The 16575-nt window shown below is 42.7% G+C and overlaps 1 protein-coding gene across 3 annotated transcripts in view; it reads right to left on the bottom strand.

Moving 5' to 3' along the window:
- The window catches only part of MYO6 (myosin VI), a 158085-nt gene that overhangs the window by 60078 nt on the left and 81432 nt on the right, over nucleotides 1-16575 (bottom strand). For all 3 annotated transcript variants that reach the window (XM_084826946.1, XM_084826944.1, XM_084826945.1), the window contains exons 13-17: nucleotides 7293-7450; nucleotides 6395-6486; nucleotides 5127-5199; nucleotides 3085-3212; nucleotides 2424-2519 (exon numbers count right to left, since the gene is read on the bottom strand). In XM_084826946.1, coding sequence (XP_084683072.1) covers nucleotides 2424-2519; nucleotides 3085-3212; nucleotides 5127-5199; nucleotides 6395-6486; nucleotides 7293-7450 — 547 coding nt within the window. The remainder of the gene's footprint in view (nucleotides 1-2423; nucleotides 2520-3084; nucleotides 3213-5126; nucleotides 5200-6394; nucleotides 6487-7292; nucleotides 7451-16575) is intronic.

The raw sequence follows: 16575 nt of genomic DNA, 5'->3' as shown, positions 1-16575 counted from the left end.
GGTTAGCAGTTCAGATTCTGAAGAACCATCAGACATGGGGGAGGTGTTTTCCAAGGCTGGTCCTGATATGAGTAGGCCTGCTTCTCAGGTTACAAACATACAGATGGCTGAGCTTGAGGGTCCCTCCTCACCACCACCCCCTGTGAGAGGCAGCGAACAGGAGGTCGATCTAATAGATGCCAGGTGCAGATGCAGAGCAAAGAGAGAGAAGGCAGGGGCGGAACTTAGATGGTCTACCCAACTGGCCTTGCGTGAGAAGCTGCGCTTAGAGGCCTCATGAGAAGAGAGGGACCTCCCCTGTTAGGCTAGTGAGACCGCCTCCCTCTTAAAAGGGCAGGCAACTCTCGTAAATTCCATTTGGATCTCCTGAAGGCATTCCTTGTAGACAGAGAGTTTCTCTGAGAATTTGCATCTGTATTACCCTGTGAAGTAATGGATTAAAAGCTGTAGACTGAAGTCTCTTGTCTGTGTATGTTTGGGCACTGAAGTGAAGTGAGGGCTGGGGGCTAAGGGAATCATGACACCTCCCCCATGTCTGATGGTTCTCCTTCAGAATCTGAACTGCTATCCCACTCCCTGCACTCAGAAACACCCGACAGGCAGGAATTCTTGTTCTCTGAAAGTAATACCACAAAAGGCATTATTTCATGGAAAAGTAGAGAGATCAGAAACTCGAACTGCACTCTCCAAAGATTCTACTCTTTCTCAAACAACCACACGTCAAAAACCAATTGCTCACAATGAGCAAAAGGAGGACATCTCAGAGAACAGGTGAGAAGCTGTGGTTGAAAGCACAATCTAAGTTGAGAGTGGAGAACCTGTGGCCCTCCAGACGTTGCTGTTAGACTATCAGCCCCAGCCAGCATGGCCGATCATCAGGGATGATGGGGGTTCTAGTCCAACAACATCAAGAGAGACACAAGTTCCCCACCCCTGACCTAAATGTTTGATTGAACCAGGTGTCCTCCTCAAAGTCATGGCTCTATAGATAAGCCCACATGGTCACCACCAAACCACTAGATAAAAAACATTGTTCCTATGACTATTACAAGGCACTGCAGAATTTCACTCCTTTGACAGTCAGAAATCCTGTGTTACTGGGTAGACTAAGCCAGCCTAGATTTCTCATTGGTCCGTTCTATTAATAAACCAAAAGCAACATTTATTTTACTTGATTAGGTTAATCATTTCCTCAGGGACTACTAACTGCTCTCATAAACCATGCTAAAAGCTTAGGAAAGACTTGATTTCAATGGAGCCTCTTCAGCTGAGCAGTTGAGGTCCTGAACAGAGGTTGGATGAGGTTCTGAGCACAGGTTGGAATCTACAAGGAACCGGGCCCTTTTAGTGGTGGCACACTGTTTATGGAATGCTTGGTTAAGATCTACACTGCCAGGTCCCTGCTGTCAGAAATGGATCATCCTTCCCCCTTCGCAATCAACACCACAATGAGACAAAGCTTCAGGCTAATATGACTTTATTTTTCTAGAGATAAGCCTCTTTACAAATGCAGATTACAGGAAACTCTCAGGCTGCCTCAGGCCCCTAAACAACTAATCTGTGATCCCTAATTAGAGGAGATGAACCAGAGGGTAACGAAGCTGCCGAAGCTGCCGACAGTTTGGGTGTGAACCTCACAGCCAGACTTGCTTTGCAGTGATGCCCCTCCCTTAGGGTGGCTCCCTCCTACACTGGCTTCCAAGAGAGGCTATCCTGGCAGAGCACCTGAGCCCTGCCTCTAACTTTTTCTGCTTTGCAACATGCCCTAGCGTCTCTCAAGTCACGCCCCTCCTCCTCCTCCGAAACTTGAGTTCTGACAGTGGAGAGAGGGGGCAGGGACTCAGCCTGGGCCATCTGTCAAGGTCTTTGGAGGAATCTCTCCCAGCATCTTGGCTCACTAGGGAGGGTCCCTCCACCGGCCTCTGATCTAGTTGCTCCAACTCTGATTCAGAATCCGAGCTGTCAGACATCTCAAGGTGCTTGGGCTCATCCCTGACACCTACTGGCCTTCAGAAAGCAAATGAAGGTTTTGGTCTCATAAGGCTTCAGTATTTTGTTGCTGTTTTAATATGCTTTGAATTGCTTTAATTGGCATTTTAATATTCAAATTCATTTCCAGAGGGGTATAATACTTTACATTTGTTAGTTATGTTGTGAACTCAAAGTTGGGTGTAAAGGCAGAATAAAAAAAATGCTAGAATAAAATAAAAGCTTACAGATTGCTCAGTAAAATGAAATAAATTCACCAATAAGTTTGTATATAAATATAGCATCCTTGGACTTTCACCATGCTTCTGAATATATTCCATCTGCTCAACCATGTCCACAGTGATCACTACACAGCAGTTTATTAGCAAGCTATTTAAAAACCAATACAGAAAATGAGATGCTTGAAATGTACTAAGTAAATTCTATTCATTTACCGTCTCATAGCACACTGCTCCTGCAAAATGTCTGATAATAAAGCCCTCATCATCTCGGATATTTCTGTGAACAGCCAATTTAGACTTCCTGGGTATCTGAAATTTAAAAGAAAAATTGAAATTTAAGCTATAGATAAAACTGCAGAGAACATAGAACATAAAACACCTCTCTTTTATGTCCCATACAATATTAACATGCCTATTTCCAGCAGTGATTAGCATGTTAAATGCTGGGAATTGTAAGGGTTTTTTTTGTCTAAACATTCATACGATCGTGCCCAAAGTGTGTTAAGACATTAATAGCTGGCATGTCCAGATGGCAGCTCTCTATCTTCATATGCACAACTTCAACAGCAAGATACTTGAATGTAAGTAACTCGTCTTGGCCTCGCAAGACTCCAGCCACCTGTAATGGTCTGGTCCCTGTATTTTTTTTAAAGTTTATTTATTACAATATTTATTTTATTTATTACTGAAATTTATATACCGCTTTGTACAGAGGTATCAGATTGGTGAACATAAAATATATCATCAAAACAACAACAAAGTATAACAATAAAACAACACAACAATAAAAATGTTAATAAGCAGAAACCAAAACACTGCAAAGAGGGTCACAACAAAAGACGACACCAAATACATATTAGACACCACCACCTACTGAGAGTCTGAAGTGGTCTTTATGCTTCTGGTGCACCATCGATGTAAAGTGCTGATCGCTTGGCTGTGGAAGACGATTTTCTTCATCCAAAATGTCAAGAACGCCTATTAATTTTCCTTCAATCAAATCTGTTTGTGAGACAGAAGCCATCACACTAGTTAATATACAATCTGCAGTGACAAAAACCTTACCAAACCAACACAAAACGTATTCTAGTCTTCAGGATGAACCTTCTGGAGTAGTCTCACAGAAGCTTCAAACCACTATGAAGTGATATATCAAGTTGCTTAACAGTGAATGTCTGCAGCTTAAGCAAGATTTTCTGTTGCAGAGAACTAATCTTATGATTGAAGTTGTTTGCCCCTTTCCTTCCTACTAAGATTATTCTTCAAAGCTACTTACAACTATGGCATTAAAAAGCAAAATAAAATCCATTATAAAAATCAATAAATACAGAAACATTTCGTAAAATGGAAACGCTAGAACAATAGCTATTGAGAAATAAATCAACAGCGAAAGAAGGCCCTTGAACCTAGGAAACCATATCGAAGAGGTAACCTGGAAGTTTTCCCCAGGAAGAGACCCCCATAACAGAGGCCACCACAAGAGAGAAGGCCAAATGGTAACAATGGGCTAGCAGAAGATCAAAATGCTAACTCCTTATAAAGCCACAATACCATTGTCCACAAGAACTTTTTACTATGTTAAATCAATTATCTGCAACACACACGGTTGGCCACTAATAGCTAGCATACCTAGAAGTTTGCAAAAGAAGTCCCTGATCATTAGATTTAATGATAGGTTTAATACATTATGGACGGAGTGCAGAGCTGCTTCACCGTCTATGCCCCCCCAAACCTGCTCCGGAAGGTGGGGAGACCCTCTGGGGCAACATGGGAAGTGGCACTGGGGGCTGCAGTGGGGAGCAGAAATGGAGAAAATCACTCCTTCTCCCTGCAGGAGCATCCAGTTATCAGGACAGGAGCCTTCACTGGATGTGGCCCAGTTCCCTTCCATTTTCAGAACAGCAGATCTGGATACAACTCTATGGTCTGTACGATCAAAATAAGCTATGGTGGCTTATTTAAGCCACAGCGGCTTATTTAAATTGTAGCGTGAGCAGGGTGTGTCCAATAACCCTACAACAGCCCATGCGTTATTGCAGGGTTGTTTCCCACAACATGACAAGCCATGCCCGGGCAGCGATTATGGAAATCACACCTGGCACATGCCACAATTTATTTAAGCCACGGTGGCTTATTTTGATTGTGCAAACCAAGTCAGCGAGTTTGACTAGTTTAACTATATTGCTTAATATACCCTAAAACTGACTGTTGCTAAACTAAACCATCTAAGATATCTATATCTATATATTTTACATTTCGATACTGCTCAGTAACTGAAGCTGTCTGGGCAGTTCACAACATTTAAAACCGTAAAATACAGAAACGTGATAAAACATAACATAAAATGTTTACAAGTTTAAATCTAGAGTAAAAAAATAATAATTGCCTAACTTCATTCAAGAAGCATGCCTAAGAATCTTCAAGGTCCTAGAGTCTAGGAAAAGAGAGAACTTTAGAAGTGCCTTTAGTCATCTATACTAGAACTGCACACATCAGCGGCTTTTAATTACCTTTATTCAATTAATATCCTGCCTTAACAACTAGTTCTCAAAGTGAGTTCCAGCCAGTCAGTTTTTATGTTCTCACATCAACCCTGGTCATAATTCAAGCGAGCTACTTCAGGCATATTTTTCTTGAGACAATAGAACTCGCCCCCTGCCCTGCCCCCATCTCCCCATGCCATGTCACAAATTACTTTCAAAAATTCCTTCTATGTCAAATCTGTCTCCATGGTGCAGTACCTTCTAGAGGCAAACAAATGACCCTAACCATGGACTGTCAGTGGTCTCCGAATTCATACGTAAGAGCAAACCAAGATTAGCACAAAGTGTGTGTTGCACAGTTTCACTTCCAATGCAAGCCACAACAAATAAAGGTTCTGAATAAAAGTAGTATCCCAGTATTCAACATGCATACCTATACAGTCTTGGTTATCTACATAGTGTACTTCATTGACGCCTAAATCTTCTTTCTGGTAAAGTTCTTGTTCCTATAATAGAAACAATGGAATTGTCATATGGGTAAAATATTGCTTAATTGCCCAATTTCACATATCTCTTACATGGGGGTTGAGGGTAGGTGTCAGCAGTGTCATCGTTTTTGGCGTGGCTGTATTTATTTCCACTCAAGCTGACCCTGCCACAGAAGACCCAGTAAGTCTCTGGTGGTATGCCACCGCACAGCCTTAGCCCATTTGAGCTTTGGGGCAGGTATTAAATAGCTAAAACACTTTTGTTTGAGCTTCTAAACACCGCAGTACTATATTTTTCTGGCACCTAGAATAACCTCCTATCTCATCTGTTCTATTCTGGCATATGATGGTTAGGTATCTTGAACAATCTTGCCTTTGTCAGATTGCCATCTGATCCCATCACTGAATGATCCCATCACTGCAGTCTGACTAGTACCATCATGGTTTCCTGTTTGTCCATGTATGCCAGAAGTACACGTTGAAAAATAACCTTGAGCAGTATCCAAACCTTGCTGTCTGCCAGCGCTCATCAGATTGTGCTAGCAGGAATAATCACTTGTACAATGGGAAGCTAGCACTTCCTAGAGCAACTGTAGAAACTCGTGATTCCAGATGGGACAGGTCAGTGGAGCTCCCCTCTGAGAGCTCCACTAACTTTTCTGTTCCAGAAATGCTAGTTTTGGCTCTACGTTCCTATTGCACTAGCTGTCATTCCCACTAGTGCAACGGCGGCTTTGGATACTTCCCATTGGCGGCTTTGGATACTTCCCATTGACATTTCCAAGTTTTTCTTCCCTGTTTTCAAGTTCCATAGGACTTTCACACATTCCAATTACACATATGCCCTAAACGTAGTGGGGCAATCAGTGAGGTCGATTCTGACATACCTCCTCTACCTGTGATCATAGGAGGACTTTCAATTCACTGCACAAGGACAAGAAGTTATGTATGCAAGGAGTACGTAAGGTAACAAGAAGTTATCTTTCATAGCGATATGTAACTTTTCTGGGGATGATCAAAATTCTCTGAAACTCAAGAAACTGGCTCCTATAAGCAGAGTTCTGTAAACATCTTGAGGACCTACACAGCTAATAGGAAGAAAACCGCACTGAAATTACTGTTACAATATAAGGTATGGAAATTATTGTGATATATTAAGGGAGAAAAAGGCCCTTTCTCAACTTTGTTGACAGCATGGCATGTTCTAAGTTACCTCTTTGAGAATCCTTTCATTAAAGAACTGCTGCAGCTTCTCATTACAATAGTTAATGCAAAACTGTTCAAAGCTGTTGTGTTCAAAATACTCTGCAAGACAAAGTGATGAATAGCTTTAAAGTGGGAAAAGTCAGATTGCAGAATATACCATAAACCTAGTATACAACGGAATAATAAGGACAATATTTGCAGCAGCTCTGTGAGATTGGCAGGAGATGGTTTCCAAGTTAGATGGAAGACAAGTGGATTTCAGCAAAGATGCTGCTCCCACACTAGCAGCAGCCACCAAGAACCATCCTCCATGCACCCCTCCTGCCACCCTAGCATGATCTGGAAAGAAAACTCGCCCACAAGCATGAAAGTAAGTGTAACTGGGACACATTTATTTGAATGCAAAGGAGGATAAAGCCCAAATCTCAAAGCCGCCTTGCTAAGAAGTCCCACTGAATTCAATAGGACTTGCAGCAAAATACGATTAGGACAGTTATAAGGTATTAAACTGTGTCTGCCATCCATGTGACGGATCGCTGGCCTTGTCCTATTTTCTTCTGAATTATTGGTTATGTTCTAATATATGCATCAGACACTCATAAGAATTACCTACGTAATGCTCACACCACATCTGATGTCAATCTTTAAACAACTGTAGACTTAATGTGCACTCAATGGCAGGAATACAGATAACTAATTAGGTCCAAGAGCAAAGTTCAAGGGTACATGATACAGCTGCCACGCTGAAGCTCAGCTGGTCTGGATCTGGTCAGTGCCTAGTTGGGAGCTCACCCGGGAACCTCACATGCACTGCCTTGAATGAGTTCCATGACTGAAGGAAGGTGGGACGTAGAAGTTGAAATAAAAAGTGAATAATTTGAAACATTCAAATATAAAACACTTACCGAAACCCGCAATATCCAGAACTCCAATAAAAAAAGATGACGTCTCAAAAGGAAAACACTGGTTTACCCTGTTTACTACATGGTCAAAGAGGTGGCTATAGACTGTTTTTGCCAAAGCATCACGTGCATTATTCGCTTGTTCTACTTTCAACGGTACTCTGCAGGAAAAGAAAATTACTATTATTTCTTTCTACCCCACCTTTTAGGCAAGTCTTCTCAAGTTAGCTTACAATAAAGAACATTAAACGCAATTAAACAATGTATAAGAAAAACAGCATTAAATAAAACATATATAGAGGGTCAGCAATAAAATCAGTAAAAAGCTTGTCGGAATTTTTAAAAACACAGTCTTTCAAGTCCCCTTAAATTCTGCAAGAGAGGGGGCAAAGCTGGGCTCTTGAGGGGAGAAATTCCATAAATGTGGAACCAACTCTGAAAAGGCCCTATTCCTGGCATCTCCCAGGCCAGAGAGCAGTAGGATCATAATTTTACTGTTAGAATAAGCAAAATTTCCTGTAAAGCCACACATTTAAGGCATCAGAGACAGAGATATGTGAACGTAGTTGTACGGTGCCTTGCACTGTAACTGCAAACAGTGACAGATGGTGTGGAAAGGTCCCTAATCTTTGAAGGTGGGCTGATTTTGTGGCCAGGCTGGCCTTGCACCGAGGCAAATTGGTGCCTCCGCATTGGTGGTGTAAACACAGCAGCCGTGATTTTTGTTTTAACAATGGATTGGAAAGTACCTCCATCATGAAGAGCACCAGGGCAGCAACATTTGCAGCAACCACATGGAGGCACCAGTTCACAAAGAGCATTTTTACCAGGAGCCCAGCCCAGCTGTAAGTTCAGCAATAGCCCCAAGGCACTACCAAGGTAATTAAGTGGAGCACGGCTTCATGGGAACTGGCACCAAAAAGATCAATTATGCTCTTTCCAAGCTCCTTGAAACTGTATGAGAGCTGCATCCGCATAATGGAAACATCTGTTTTCCTTCCACACAATACTGGGAAGAGCAGGAAGTAACATACTAGTCACGTGCATATCCACCAATCACCAGCCAAGTTGCCGGCTTCATGTGCCACTTGTCACCCCGATTGGGAGTGGGGGGCAGCACGTAGGGGAATACCTGCTGTCATCTCGCAGACTGGAGACAACAGCAGGATTCCTCTGGGGGAGAGGGCTTGTAGACTGCACTCTGCTCCCTGTAGCAGGATGGGTGGAGCCAGGGGGACCCCGACCCTGCTTTAGTTCTGCTCTTTGGTAACAGGTGAAGCATCTCTTTCTGCAATGCTGATTTAACCACTTCAATGGTCTCTACTTCTTTACAGTTTGCATCCATCCTAAAAGAACAAATCATACAGGATGAAGCATGCCTACAAAAGAAATTCTTAAAATTCATTCTCCATATATATATGCAAAAATGCATTACTACGGTCTTTCTTTCTTTCTTTCTTTCATTCATTCATTACATTTCTAATCTGCCCAGTAACTAACGTTCTCTGGGCGAATTACAAAACCTTAAAAAAACTAAAACATAAATATAAAATATAAAAGTATAAAATACAATACAAATACTTAAAAGAATAAAATACAATATAATGCAAAACAATAAACAGCACAGGAAGCGAAACCGCCCAGAGAGCTTCGGCTATTGGGTGGTATAGAAATGAAATAAATAAAATAAATAAGCGATAAAACAGCCATACGAGTCTAGAAACTATTTTTACCTATTATACAGAGCCAAAAGTGTGCAAAGCACAACAGATAAGATACGGATGACACGGTACCTACCCCAGAAGGATTACTATCTACATCAGAAAGACAAGGCAAGGATTGTGGGGACATAAAAAAAGATTAGAGATTTGAAAGGGAGTAAGAAGGGTGATGGGCTGAGCAGATGCAATCAGGTGTCAAGGAAGAGCATCAAAGATGAAGTAGAAAAGGTTACGCTGAAACACAAAATCCTGAGGGGGAACATGTAAGACGAGAGGGAAATGACTTGACAAAGGAAAGGCTGTTCCAGGAAGTTTTCATGTAGGGCTAAGCCAAATGCTTTCCAGACAATATTTTCAGCACAACAAGGATGCTTTGCAGTGGGTTCAAAGTATTTCATGAAAGATCCACAAAAGCTTGACTTTTGGGCACTAGTTCACTGGCGTTTGCAGCTCGGACTGCCTAATGCATCCATATTATTTGCTTTTAAAATGGCCTTCCTCCTGATGACAGCAACCTCTTCATACAGCAGTTCAAATTTGGCTATGTGAAAACACCACTGAATGCAAATGAAGCCAAAGCAATGCCTATTCAAGAAGCGTTGCCATCGCTCTGAATTGGCTTTGGTGGGCTACATGTTGATGTCTCTATTGTTAGGGAGAAGGAGGATTGTTTGACAGTGGAAAAAATGGCACTGAAACTGCAGCCAATCAGGGCTGTAGAGAGGCTCAACAACTGATGTCACCTCAAACCCAGGAATTGGGGAAGATGACAGGATGTTGAAATCTGTGCTGTGGGTGCCTTCTCTCTGTAGCATCCAGCCACACACACTTTTTTTTTTTTTTAAGTGACCACATATGTGCCCCCTGAAAAACTGCCAAAAGGAGGGTGTGCTTTTTCTGGGAAATGCGTTCCCCCACTTCACCTCAGCCTTAGTTTTATTACAAGCATACATGTATGAATCGAAAATAAAGACACAAACAAATCACACCTTGAAAATAGCTCAGCCAGGACTACTATCGTTTGTATCATTAACAAAAACTTAAAATACTTATTTCTCTGCCCCCTTCTCCTGCTCTGGAGAAAGAAACATTGATTTTAAAATGAACCAGGGCACAGCAAAAAGAACTGAGTATACAATGAGTGTGAATTGTTTCAGCCGACTTAAGGCCTACCTGCTGAAAAGCACCATCCCATCTGAACTGATACTCTGACACTGTCCAAGAAAGGGATTAACAGTTGTGGTCAGCCCTACATGTGTTCTTCTCTAGGTCAATGCCGAGACGAATGGTGGAGAGCCTGCAGGGCAGCTGCCCAGCATTACAGCAACCTGAAGAGTAAAAGGTGATTGCTCTCTATTGCAAGAACTTCTCTACTCTGTAAAAATGTATTTAAAAGCAAGCTAATGTTAAATAGCTACACTGTCTGATGAACTGGGATCCCCTGCTATTGAACATGGCATTGCAAGGAAGTAGAGGCTCTATTTATTAGGAATAACGGCACTATTTTACATTAGAGTGCAACTAGCCTTAATGTACAATCTCTTGATTTATCTTACAGTAATGGGTACTGACAGGAATCCTACCTTATAAATAGAGGGAAGGTTCCTTTTCTTTCCCCTCCTGATATGTTTAAGAGTTCAATGCTGTAATCCTTGCAGTTCATGTCAACTGCCAATCTTTTATGTCAGAGGTTATACACATCATAATTTCAGCTTTAAATTAAATTAATTTTAGGTTTAAATTAATTAAAATTAATTAAAGGAATAAAGGTAGGAAGAAAAGGAAAAGGCGAAGAACCGTTAACATCTGCAGTTAAGAAGCAACTATGGTCATTTATTCTATAAAGAATATTATGCAGCTGAAGTGCTTTTGAAACTAAATACAAACATATTCTAAGTCATGATTTGTACAGGATTAGACACACACACACCCCGGCCCAACACACTGTCCACTGGGATCTTGAAATATTATGTGGCAGAAGGGCTGTGGCTATGGTGGAAGACCAGACTCAACTCAGTCTAGGTCTGGTTTCAGTCCAAATCTCTGCAACCTACTGACCAAGCAGGTCTGAAATTTGAAGCCCTGTCCTCTTTCCTGTTCACCCCCCAAGTCATTACCTCGTGTCCCCTTTAGCCATTATCACCTATAGGCAGCTCCACTTCCATGTTCACGCTACTATTTCAACACAGCACACAGCTGTGCACATGTATCAAATTGCCCAATTCAGGAGGCTTTCTGAAAGCACTGGATGCAAGCAGCAAGAGACTGAGGATGCGATGGGGTACAAAACTGCATCCTGATAGGCAGTCTTAAAATAAGATTAATTATGCAAGAACAATAGCACATCAAACTGCTTTTTATTGCCCCAAGTTCATCTGCACTACCTACTAAGCAGTGTGCTCTCCCTAAATCTCAGCAGTTAGAAGTTTGTAGTATTTCCTATACTTTTCATGGGAAAAAATGTAGAAGTCATCCATTGGTCTTATTTCAGTCATTCCAAGACAAGCCTGCTGCATTTCCAACACCGTAGAGCAGGGCTAGGCAACGTGGTGCCCCTGTGCACCTTTCTTGGCACCAACCAAGGTGCCCCGCCCCGCCCACTTTTTATAAAATTAACACATATTCTTAACAGCAGCTGGGATTGCTGTGAAATAGGTTTGTGCTGATGCTGAAAACTATGGGTTCAAAAGAGCTGTTTAGTGTGCTGGGGTTCAGACCCCATCTCTGCATTGTACTCAGTCTTTTGGGGCAGGTTACTTGTCCTTCGCCACGCCTCCCACGGCAACCATTCTGTGGTGGCGCCCAGGGCAAATTGCTAAAATACAGCTGTGGCCCAAAAGGTCGCTTCCCCCTGCTGCACAGAATTCAGTGCCAGATCATAGGGAAGCAAGTTCTGCTCTCGATTCAATTTGAAAACCACATACCTCTTTGGGCCATTATGCCAGTATCTTTTTTTCCGCCCTCCTAGTCACTAACATATACGCACAGAAGCAGCAGTGAAGATCCAAAGACACAGGGACATGCAATTTCTGCAATTCATTATATTCTAGGAACATTACTCCAAGATGCTAATTCCAGACCTGACATCTTCTAGGAGAAATCCATCAGCATTTTAAGGCACCCCTTTAAGGTGGCTGCTGCTAGTGTTGGGGCTCCCACACACCTGTGAACACACACTCCGGATGTCTTGCTTTGTGAGGAAAGGAAAAGGGAGCATTCACTAACATCATGGAACCTACTTTGGCTGGGAACCCAGTCTATACTCGGGACAGAAGTAACCCAGACCTGATGTCATTCCATACACAGTTCGAACTTTCATATATCACAGCAACAAAATTTGTGGTCAACAACATAAAGTGCCAGTTTACCTGGGCCTTAACAAAATATACACCATCTGCTGTTTGAACTATAAGGTGTACAGATTACTACAGTGGCTAGCAAATCAAGATGGCAGATCTCATGATCTCTCGGTGTTTTAAAGGACCCTAATAACAGATAGGCCCTGCTCAGCAAGTAGGTTTATGAGAGGGGTACTTTGCAGAAAAGATGGAGGATGATGAGGCAAGCCTTTCCCCGCCCCCTTACTGCAAGTGGATTCCCAGTGTCCTGTTGTCACAGCCACTGTCACCTCCACATTTCTCTTGCCATTAGATACTGCATAGGGGAAGCGGAAGATTTGGCCCTGGGGACTCCAGCTGCTAATCTCTGTGCTCGGCTGACTAAGAACCGAACTCATTTTCAAAATATATGTGTAAGACTGACTGTCGTGCACCTGTACCAATACTCTAAAATGAAAAGAACAGAACAACATCTTTTAAAGTTTCCCTAGGGCTGGGATCACACCATCTTATATTGGAGTTCTGTTGAAAGATTCCCTCTCCCCTTTGCCTGTACCACAACTTAGTCAGGGGCATATCTGAGAGAGATGCTCTATGGCAGGGGTGGACCACTTGTGGCCCTCCAGACGTTCTGGTCTACAGCTTCCATCAGCCCTAGCCAGCATAGCCAATGGTGAAGGACTCTGGGAGTTGTAGACCAAAACATCTGGAAGGCCACAAGTTGCCCATTCCTGCAATACATCTCTTTGCTTCTAGCACAGAGACTCACTACCTAGACCAGGGAGGGGAGAAGGTAGATCAGGATCTACTGGTAGATCTTTGGATGAATTGCAGTAGATTTCTGACTCCTGATTGTTTAACAATAGCAACAAAATTATTCTCCCTCACCAACCTAAATTAGGCTGCTGAAATCAACAAAGCTTGGAGTAACCAGAAGTGGACTTGTGTGTGAAGAGATCATGAGCTCAGGTCAGTTCTGACACTGAAATTCCTAAACTCAGAATGTGCTCAGACGCAACCTGTTCTTTAGTTCCAAGTGTATTTCTTTTGCCCCCTTCATGGATCACTGCCCTGTTGTGGCGAAGGAGCTTGCGTAACTCAGTGAAGCCATAAGCTATGCCGTGCAAGGCCACCCAAGATGGACAGGTCATGGTGGAGAGTTCTGACAAAATGTGGTCCACTGGAGAGGGAAATAGCAACCCAATCCAGTATTCTTGCAAAGAAAACTCCATGGAACGTATCACAAGGCTAAAAGATATGATGCCGGAAGATGAGCCCCTCAGGTCGGAAGGTATCCAATATACTACTGGGGAAGAGCAGAGGGTATATCCAAGTAGAACCAGAAAGAGTGAAGCGGCTGGGCCAAAGCCAAAAGGACACTCAGCTGTGGATGCGTCTGGTGGTGAAAAGAAAATCCGATGCTGTAAAGAATATTGCTTAGGAACCTGGAATGTAAGGTCAATGAATCAGGTAAGCTGGAGGTGGTCAAACATGAGACAGCAAGATTGAACATCGACATCTTGGGAATCAGTGAACTAAAATGGACAGGCATGGGCGAATGTAATTCAGGTGACCATCATATCTACTACTGTGGGGAAGAATCCCTTAGAAGAAATGGAGTAGCACTCATAGTCAACAAAAGGGTGGGAAAAGCAGTACTGGGGTACAATCTTAAAAACAATAGAATGATCTCAGTACGAATCCAAGGCAAAGCATTCAACATCACAGTAATTCAAGTCTATGCCCCAACCACTGAGGCCGAAGAAGCTGAGGTTGATCGGTTCTATGAAGACCTACAACGCTTTCTAGAACTAACAAAAAAGATGTCCTTTTCGTCATAGGGGATTGGAATGCGAAAGTAGGAAGTCAAGAAATAACCGGGATAACAGGCAAGCATGGCCTTGGTGTACAAAATGAAGCAGGACAAAGACTAATAGAGTTTTGCCAAGAGAACACACTGATTATAGCAAACACTCTTTTCACAACAGCACAAGAGGCGACTCTACACATGGACATCACCAGATGGTCAATATCGAAATCAGATTGATTATGTCCTTTGCAGCCAAAGATGGAGAAGCTCTATACACTCAGTCAAAACAAGACCTGGAGCTGACTGTGGCTCAGACCATGAGCTTCTTATCGCAAAATTTCAGCTTCAATTGAAGAACATAGGGAAAACCACTAAACCATTCAGGTATGACCTAAATCATATCCCTTATGAATATACAGTGGAGGTAAGGAATAGATTTAAGGGATTAGACCTGATAGACAGAGTGCCTGAGAAACTATGGATGGAGGTCCGTAACATTGTTCAGGAGGCAGCAACTCAATCCATCCCAAAGAAAAAGAAATGCAAGAAAGCAAAGTGGCTGTCTGATGAGGATTTACAAGTAGCTGAGGAAAGAAGGGAAGCGAAAAGCAAGGGAGAAAGGGGAAGATATACCCAACTGAATGCAGAGTTCCAGAGAATAGCAAGGAGAGACAAGAAGGCCGTCTTAAATGAAAAATGCAAAGAAATCGAGGAAAACAATAGAATGGGGAAGACTAGAGATCTTTTCAAGAAAATCGGAGATCTCAAGGGAACGTTTTGTGCAAAGACGGGCATCATAAAGGACAAAGAAGGCAGGGACCTAACAGAAGCAGATGAGGTTAAGAAGAGGTGTATGGTTCTTCTGTGTATTCTTCTGTGGAATACACAGAAGAACTGTACAGGAAAGATCTGAATGTCCCTGATAGCCATGAGAGTGCAGTCACTGAACTTGAGACGGACATCCTAGAGAGTGAAGTCAAGTGGGCCTTAGGAAGCATTAGTAACAACAAAGCTAGCGGAGATGACAGTATTCCAGCTGAGCTATTTAAAATCCTAAAAGATGATGCTGTTAAAGTGCTGCACTCAATATGCCAACACATTTGGAACACTCAACAGTGGCCACAAGACTGGAAAAGGTCAGTTTACATTCCAGTTCCAAAGAAGGGCAACGCCAAAGAGTGTTCAAACTACCATACAATTGTGCTCATTTCACATGCCAGCAAGGTGATGCTCAAAATCCTACAAGCTAGGCTTCAGCAGTATGTGAACCAAGAACTACCGGAAGTACAAGCTGGGTTCCGAAGAGGCAGAGGAACTAGACAGCAAATCGCCAACATTCGCTGGATCATGGAAAAAGCAAGAGAATTCCAGAAAAACGTCTATTTCTGCTTCATTGACTACGCTAAAGCCTTTGATTGTGTGGATCACAACAAACTCTGGCAAATTCTTAAAGAGATGGGAGTACCAGACCACCTTACCTGTCTCCTGAGAAACCTGTACGAGGGTCAAGAAGCAACAGTAAGAACCAGACATGGAACAACCGAGTGGTTCAAAATTGGGAAAGGAGTACAACAAGGCTGCATATTGTCGCCCTGCTTATTTAACTTATATGCAGAGTACATCATGAGAAACACCGGGTTGGATGAATCACAGGTCGGAATTAAGATTGCCGGGAGAATTATCAACAACCTCAGATACGCAGACGATATCACCCTAATGGCAGAAAGTGAAGAGGATCTAAAGAGCCTGTTGTTGAAGGTGAAAGTGGAAGGTGCAAAAGCTGGTTTGAAACTCAACATTACAAAAACTAAGATCATGGCATCTGGCCCTATCATGTCCTGGCATATAGAAGGGGAAGAAATGGAAGAAGTGACAGATTTTATTTTCTTGGGCTCCAAGATCACCGCAGACGGTGACTGTAGCCATGAAATTAAAAGACGCTTGCTCCTTGGGAGGAAAGCTATGGCAAACCTAGACAGAATAGTAAGAAGCAGAGACATCACCTTGCCGACAAAGGTACGTATAATCAAAGCTATGGTTTTCCCAGTAGTAACGTATGGCTGTGAGAGCTGGACTATAAGGAAGGCTGAGCGCTGAAGAATTGATGCCTTCGAACTGTGGTGCTAGAGAAGACTCTTACGAGGCCCCTGGACTGCAAGGGGGTCAACATCAGTCAATCCTAAAGGAAATCAATCCTGACTGCTCATTGGAAGGACAGATACTGAAGCTGAAGCGCAAATATTCTGGCCACCTAATGCAAAGAGAAAAGTCACTGGAAAAACCCTGATGCTGGGAAAGATTGAAGGCAAAAGGAGAAGGGGACGGCAGAGGATGAGATGGCTAGATAGCATCACCGATGCAATGAATATGGACTTGAGCACACTCCGGGAGAGAGCGGAGGACAGGAAGGCCTGGCG

Source organism: Heloderma suspectum, chromosome 1 (assembly GCF_057233095.1).
Source record: "Heloderma suspectum isolate Gila_16-S chromosome 1, 16-S_ref, whole genome shotgun sequence".
Lineage (NCBI taxonomy): Eukaryota > Metazoa > Chordata > Lepidosauria > Squamata > Helodermatidae > Heloderma > Heloderma suspectum.
This window is presented reverse-complemented; position numbering and strand designations above follow the sequence as displayed.